The 7452-nt window shown below is 63.3% G+C and overlaps 1 protein-coding gene across 1 annotated transcript in view; it reads left to right on the forward strand.

The window, feature by feature from the left end:
- LOC102417459 (acyl-coenzyme A synthetase ACSM4, mitochondrial-like) overlaps window positions 1-7452 on the forward strand; it is a 53035-nt gene that overhangs the window by 597 nt on the left and 44986 nt on the right. Inside the window, 2 exon segments of the mRNA XM_023744379.1 lie at window positions 4725-4787; window positions 4949-5130. Of these exon segments, the coding sequence (XP_023600147.1) occupies window positions 4725-4787; window positions 4949-5130 (245 nt within the window).

Here is a 7452-nt window from a genome sequence, read left to right on the forward strand (position 1 = left end):
TTTGGGGGGTGGCGGTCCAGAGTGGGGACCTAGCAAGCCCGACGGTTGGGTTGGGCCCCTGGAGTTCGGGGTAAGGTGGCCGGCCTTTACCCTCCCCCCCCTACCCGATGCGGGCACGGCACCACCTTCGCTCCGAACGGCGCGGTGCAGACGTGCACTCCAGGCCACATGGGGCGGTCCAGGCGCAGCCCCGCTCCCATCCCGTACCCAGGGTCCCAGCGGGGCTCTGGGTCGCGAGGGCTGGTGAGGGGCGCTCCCCGGTGTTTGCTGCTCTGCTCTCCGCGCTGACCCTGGAGGTGCCTCAGAGCAGAAGGGGGACTGCCTCCCGGAGGCTTGCGGGGGGCGTAGGGGGGGGGGGGGGGGGGTGACCCTCCCCTCGAGGAGCGTGCAGATCAGGGGGTAGCCAGCAGGTGGAGCCGCAGGCGCAGGGCCGGGCGCTGATCAGCTGAAGGGCAGGGAGCTGTGGGGGGTCTGCAGTCACCTGTCACCTGCCAGCGTGGATCGCCCACCGCCTCCGACACCTCCCGACGACCACCTCCTCGCCCGTGCACTCACCGCGGGCAGGTCTCCCGGGGCCCGAGCTCCCTTGGCGCCTTGGTCCCTGTGGAATGGAGTGCTGCTCGTGTGTGGAGGGTGTCTGGGTCACACACCAGCCACCTCCAGGGTCTGGGCTGCCCCGCTGGCTGGGAGCTGACCGGGCAGGCAGCCAGGTCTGTCGGGTCCACCCCCGGCCCCACTGGTCTGCCCGGTGCAGCAGTGACACATGAAGACTCGCCCTGAGCTCAGGGAGGGGGCGGAAAGCGGAAGGCGCGGGAGCCACAGCCGCTCAGCGCCAGCTCCTCGGGAGGAGGCCTCCGGGCCTGTGACCGCGCCTGGGCTCGGTGAGGCCAGCGGCTCTGACTGCTCCACCCTGAAGGCAGAGGGTCTGCTGGCCGTCAGAGGGTGCACTGGTCCCTGGACTGGAGGGTCACGAGGGAAGTGGGAAAGGGACAATGCCCCTTTCGGGGCGGCCCTGGGGGGCTGCTTTCTGCCCACAGGAGAGCCTGTGGCTGTGGCGGCTCTGTTGCCCTCCGGGGCCCAGTGGACCCTCCTCCTCCTCCTCCTCCCCTCTCTTGGCTCCTTCTTCCTACCCTGGCCTGGGGGCTGCTGGCTGCTGGGAGGATGGGGGGCGGGACCTGCCAGCCCTCCCCAGAGTTCCCTGCCAGACGCCAAGGAGGCCTGGAGCGAGGCACCCCGTTGCCCCACAGCACCCCACGGCTGCACCCGACCACCTGAGAGGAGGCTGCCGTCTATGACAAGCACAAGGTGAGGGTTTGGGCTTGAACTTTTGCTCCTCCGGGGCCCCAGGACTGACCTGGCCTCACCACCTGCCCCTGTCTGCCTGCCCAGGGCTTGTCATCCCAGAGGCGGGTGAGTGGTCGCTCTGGAGGAGGTGAGCCTGTGAGTGCCAGTGGCTCTACCCTCTTGGGGGAGATAGTGGATAGCAGACGGATGAGGGAGCACACTGCCTCGGACAGGGGGCTGCACACCGGGTGGGCTTGGGAAAGGGCTGCCTCTGCCCAGCTCCTGGCCGCAGCCACAGTCCTGTGGGTCCCACATGGCACATTCCCTCCCGGTCCTGACCCTCTCCTGCACCCCGGCCCACCTCACAGGTTCAGGGACAGAAAGACCCGCTGATAAGAGCTGGACTCCCCTTGTTTACTTAGCCGCTTGGCATCCCCGGGTCTTCCCAGTTGAGACCTCCTGTGTCTGTCCCGTAGGAGGGTGTGGGGCTTGTGGCAGCTGCTGGGCAGAGAGCCCTACCCATGGCACAGCCGCTGGCTGCCCCATTCCCTCTGCATCCCCGAGGGAGGCGGTTCCTCTCATAGACGGCACTACTTCCGACGGGCTGAGGGGTGGCAAGCAGCCTCACTTGACCCTGTGGCCAAGCCTGAGAGGCCCAGTCCTCTCGCGCCCAGTTCCTCTTGATGTTTGGCCAAAGGCAGCTGGGTTTCTGCCCTCCCAAGAGTGCCCCCCTGGGGCCCCGCCTTGCCTTGTAGGACCCATCCCTCTGTTCAAGGTCTCCGTGGAGGAGCTAACTGAGTGGCCGGCGGTGCAGAGGAGTCCCAGGAGGCGACCAGAGGGACCGACCCCGCCTAGTCGCCAGGCTCAGTGTCCCTGTGTCCCCCCAGGCCCGCCACGGACATGGCACCATGGACATGGTCTGGGCAGTGGAGGAGCCGCTTGTGGGCAGTGGATGAACCGTTCTTGTGTGTCTGGCTGGGAAGCTTCTGGGTGTGTGTGTGGGGGGGGGGGGACTTTGTGGAGACCTGGGCCTTCTTGCTGCCTCTGAGGGCCGTCCTCCGCCTGCGGAGGCCCCGTTGAGGCAGGTTCACCACATTTGGGGGCAGATGAGTGAAGTCCAAGCCAGGCCATGTGGGTGCTGCTTTGCTTGGAGGAACGGAGCTCTCCTGCATGTTCTGTGGCCCCTCCCCCCACCCAGAGGCCCGCGCATGGCGGGGAGGGTGGTCCCCAGGCGAGCGGTGGAGCGGTTGCTTGGTGTTTTCTCTCCTCTCAGAGAGGACCCTGAGGACCTGAGGGAGTCCTGGAGCGGGCAGGTGGTGCTTGGCTCTCCGCTCGCTTCCTGCTGGTCTGGCTGGCATGCCCTTCGGTGTGGTGGGCACCCCCACCAGCTCGGAGGTGGGGGCCCTGAGGGCTCTGTGGGTGGCAGTCTCGCAGGGAGGGCCTCTCCCAGGAGCTGTCGGCACAGCCCCAGGGCCAGCAATCCCCTCCTCAGCTGACCCACACTTGACTTGGGGCCAGTCACCCTGAGGCCTTTCCTGCTCTGAGATTTGGGGGTGCCTTGGCCCTCTTCCCTGGCCCTTACCTGGAAGTCCAGCATTAAGACCCATTCAGGTCCCTGGGAGCACAGGGGGGTTCCCCTGACGACTGGCTGAGGGCTGCTGGCTCCCCTGAAGGGTGATGTGGAAGCAGCGACACCTGGGTTGTGTTCCCGGTGGTGGGGCCAGCGGGGCATGCAGCTGGCCAGTAGGCATGGCTGGTCACTCTGGAGATCCCACAGCTCATGAGGTCATCGAGGGTCAGGGCCTGCCTGGGCAGAGCCCGGGGCGTGTCCCTGAGATCTCTGTTCATAGCTGGGGCCACTGTCCCAGTCCCACACTCCTCCCAGTGCCCTCATGCCTCCCATACATCAGTGATCTCTCATGTACTGTCCCGACTCCATGAGCAGTTTTTTTTTTTTTTTTAAATATATTTTATTGATTTTTCACAGAGAGGAAGGGAGAGAGATAGAGAGTTAGAAACATCGATGAGAGAGAAACATCGATCAGCTGCCTCCTGCACATCTCCCACTGGGGATGTGCCCGCAACCCAGTTACATGCCCTTGACCGGAATCGAACCTGGGACCCTTCAGTCCGCAGGCCAACGCTCTATCCACTGAGCCAAACCGGTTTCGGCAAGCAGTTTTTAATATTTAAAAATTTTTACCAAAAGCTGACAATTTCCAGCCTGCCCCTGCCCCTGCCACTCCCAGCTCTGGTGGCCCAGCATGGCCCAGCCCAGTTGTCCAAGTTACAGCCCCTGATTGGTGGTGGTCTGGATGGGCCAGCCCCCCATGCTCATGTCCATAGCACTGTCCCCATCAGCCCTGAACTGAGTCAAGCTGATCCCTTTCCAGCCCCTCAGCCTGTCATCTGGGGCCCCCCAGGGGTGTGCACCCCTGAGGTCCCAGTCCACTGACCTTGGCTCTCAGTCACCCCTCACTAACTTGCTCTCCACCCTAATGAAGGCCACAGGTAAGGGGGCTCCTGCCAGGGACCTAGGGCTGCAGGGTGGGGGGTGAACGTGGGCACTGGGAGCCAGGGGAGAGGTCCGAGTCCTGGCTGGCCTGCTCCCCTGGTTCTGTGCTGCGGGCCAATGGGAGGTGCTCCATGGCTTCGGCAGGTGGCTCAGTCCCCCCGTGACAGAGGCTGGGCTGAGGCAGCACCTGAGTGTGGCCTGGGCCCTGAATCTGTAAAACATGAGCTCTCCTGGAGGGGCAGCATCCGTCTGTCTCCTCAAATCTCACAACACCCTGACTCAGCCAAGGTTAAGAAGCCCTCAGTGACTGACAGAGTCACCCCCCACCACAAATAAAACAACCACCAGCAGGCTGGACCATCATACTGTTCCACCTTTCGGGAGTCGGGGTGGGGAGGGGGCATGGACTGTCTGTGCTCACATGTCACAGGGAACCCGGAGCTGAGCCATTGGGGCCCATCTGGCCACATGCCCAGGTTCTGTGGATCTTCTCTGAGAGCCCCCAGTTCCCCCTCCAGGAGGCCTTGCAGCCCCTCAGGGCCCTGGATTTGGGGACCATTTGCACTGACCAAGGTCAAAGCTGCAGAAGCCAGACCTGCCCTGTGCTGCCCCACCTATGTCCCCGCAGAGCTGGCCAGACCCTCAGCCGGCTCGGAGCCCTCTTGATCCCCAGGGAGGAGCTGAGCCCCTGTGCTTACGTGACAACAGCCCAACCAGTGAGCTTCCTGTCAAGGGCCACGGCTGAGCTGTGGACACAGGAAGGACCATCACTGGCTGTGGACTGGGGAGGGTCCCGTGGGACTGGGCCAGTAGAGGCCTCTTACAAAGAGTGGCCATAGGACCGTGTTATGTCCACTGTCTCATTCTGGTGTCAGTCCCGGAAGGTGGGGCCAGTCCAGGCTCTGTTCCCCTCTGCATCCTGAAGCTGGCACTCGAGTCCGGCTCTGGTGTGCACTGGCTGCCTGGCGGTGCACATTGGAGAGAGCAGGTGAGGCCTGGGCACCTTGGGCCCTGCCCTGAGTCCTATCAGGTGCTGGGAGCTCAGAGGAGCCACTGTGAGGCCCACCCATGTGCACCATCTTCCCTTCCCTGGGCCTGTGTGTGACCCCATCTCCACCTTCACCCCCTTGAACCTTCTGCCGGCTCCAGACTCCCTTCCAACCCCTCTTCTCACCCGCCAACCGCCCCCAAGCTGGAGCCCTGTGCTGTTCTGTTCAGCAGGTGTGGGCTGGGCCTGGCCAGGAAGCTGGGCTCTCAGGTGGCCTTCCTGGGACCTGACTGGGTGGTGCACATCCAGGGACCTTCGGGCCGACCAGGAGCTGCAGAGACAGGTGTGGCTGGCTCTTGGGTGCTCCATGCCCTGCAGCACCCAGGAGAGTGCTGTGTCATGCCCCTGCTGAGAAGTCCTGGTCTTGAGACATCTGGGAGGCCTCACCAAGGGCCTGGGGTGCAGGGCAAGGGAAGCGCAGGTGCAAGGTCCCAGGTGTGTGGCTAATTTCCTCAGGGTTGGAGGCTGTCTGCTTAGTGTGGCCCAAGTCCCAGAGTCCTGCAGGTGGAGAGCAAGGTCTGTGGCAGTGGAGCTAAGCTGGGGCCTTTGAAGGCTGAGGGGCTGTGTAATTGTGTTTGTGTGATCAACAGACCGAGAGTCAGGGGAGAGGTTGGCAGGCAGAGGTAGGGCTGGCAGGCGCTTTGGGGTCAGAGGTGGATCAAAAGCTTGGCTCTGTCCACCTGGGCTGGGCAGCTCCTTCTGCTCTTCCTCCTGTTACTTCACCCATTATTTTCTCAGGAACCTGGGCCTGGCCTTCAGCCCCTGGGGCAAGCCTAACCTGAAGTTCTCCACTTAGCAGGGGCTGTAAGAACACTGTTTCTGCCTCCACAGGGTGGGGAGGGGGGGTCAGACAGGGCCTGGAGCAGCCTGGGCCATGTCCCGAGAGAGGGACAGGGATCTGGACGTCCATGAAGCTCTCACACACATGGAAGCACTTAACAGCTCGTGCGGGAACAGCCACCACCCAGCCAGGCCTGATCTGACCCCCTGGGGACCTTGGCGTGGACCCATCAGCAGCACTGCCTGCCCCCTCAGCTGTCAGGAGTGACTTGGGGTGGCAGTATCTAAAGGGGCTGGTTGCCATGGCTACCATAGGGCTCTGAGACATCATCTGGTCCCTGCTTCAGCCAGTCGGTGGTGGGAGCCCGAGCTGCAGCCTAGAGTCACGCTTCTTCCTCCAGCCACACAGTGGCCAAGAGCAGGGACTCGCTTCCTGGAGTGCTCAGACCCTGGCCCAGCCCAGCATGGCGGACCACAGGGTGGTGGGTGTGAGCAGGCTCGCAGACCCAGGCAGGTGAGGCAAGCCGGGCGGGCGGACGGACAGGCAGACAGGCGGACACGTAGACATGCTCCCTGCTGCCCTTTGTTCTTACGGCCGAGGCCCTGCCCTCAGCCCACCCTGCCCTCTGCACCCTCACATGCACCTACACGCACACCCGCACCCTCATGCTGAGACCCTCTCCCCAAACGTCCCAAGGAAGGGTCATGGGAGGAGCGACAAGGGACACAGCACGAGGCGGGATGAGCCGCACACTCTGGTCCGGAACATCGCTCACAGGGGCTCTCATATGACATTTCACATGGAGGCGGCATCGAAGACCCCCACTGGCCAGGCCCTCGGCAGAAAGGCTGCCTGCCCCTCTCCTAGGGCTAGGCGACATGTCAAGGCAGTGAGGTTGAAGGGGCATTTTTTTTAGAAGAAAATAAAAAGTAAAACCCTCAAAAAAAAGAGGAAAATGTCCACCTAGAATAGGGAGCAGCCAGTCCAAGATGGATCAGAGGAGCCAAATCCCGTTACTCGGGACTTCACCTGGCCCAGGCCCCTCAGGCACAAGGCACCTTTCCTAGGAGTTGGCACTGGGGTTGGGGGAGTCCAGCAGCCCTTCCCTCCGCTTGTGACGTGTCTGAGACACAAGACCTGGGCATGGCCGGCCGTGGGCTCCACCCCAGGCCCAGGCCCATTCACGAGAGTCACACAAGGACCTCTGAAGCCAGTGGGTCCGGGTCAGGACCCGCACTTTGTCAAGGAGGGTATTCTGGCTCACAGAGGTGGCCACCTTGCCCAGAGCCACCAGCTGCCCAAGGCATCAGCAGACCGAAGGTCTCCAGGGAGGCAGGAGCCGGGCCAGCCTGGCCACACCGTTCATATCCCTGAGGCTCCCAAGTTGGGGAGGCGCTGGGTTTGTGGTGGGAAGGCTGTTCTCCCCTCCTTCTTCCAGGCCCCTCTGGCTGCAGGGACCTCAACACCCACTCTACAGCCCTGAGCCTACATGGCCATCTCCTGGACCCCTGGGTTCCTCCCGGGCTCAGACCCCCCCCCCCCCCCCCCGAAAGGCAGTGCAGGCAGGTCTCTGCTGTGCCCTCAGCCCGAGCAGCAGGACCCGTCAGCACATGGGGATGGGACCGTGAGGCAGGATAGTAAGAAGCTCGGGAGAGTCCTGGACACTGAGGAGCAGTGGTTCACACACTCCAGGCGGCCCTGACAGAGAGCCTGGGTGCCGGTCCCTCTTCAGGGACACGCTTTGAAAAGAAAACTCACCAGAAAGCACCCCTGGCCCCCCTATGCACTCACTCTGATGGGTCAGCACATTGAAGGCCTGAACGG

The sequence above is a fragment of the Myotis lucifugus genome, unplaced genomic scaffold (genome assembly GCF_000147115.1).
Source record: "Myotis lucifugus unplaced genomic scaffold, Myoluc2.0 scaffold_458, whole genome shotgun sequence".
NCBI classification, from domain to species: domain Eukaryota; kingdom Metazoa; phylum Chordata; class Mammalia; order Chiroptera; family Vespertilionidae; genus Myotis; species Myotis lucifugus.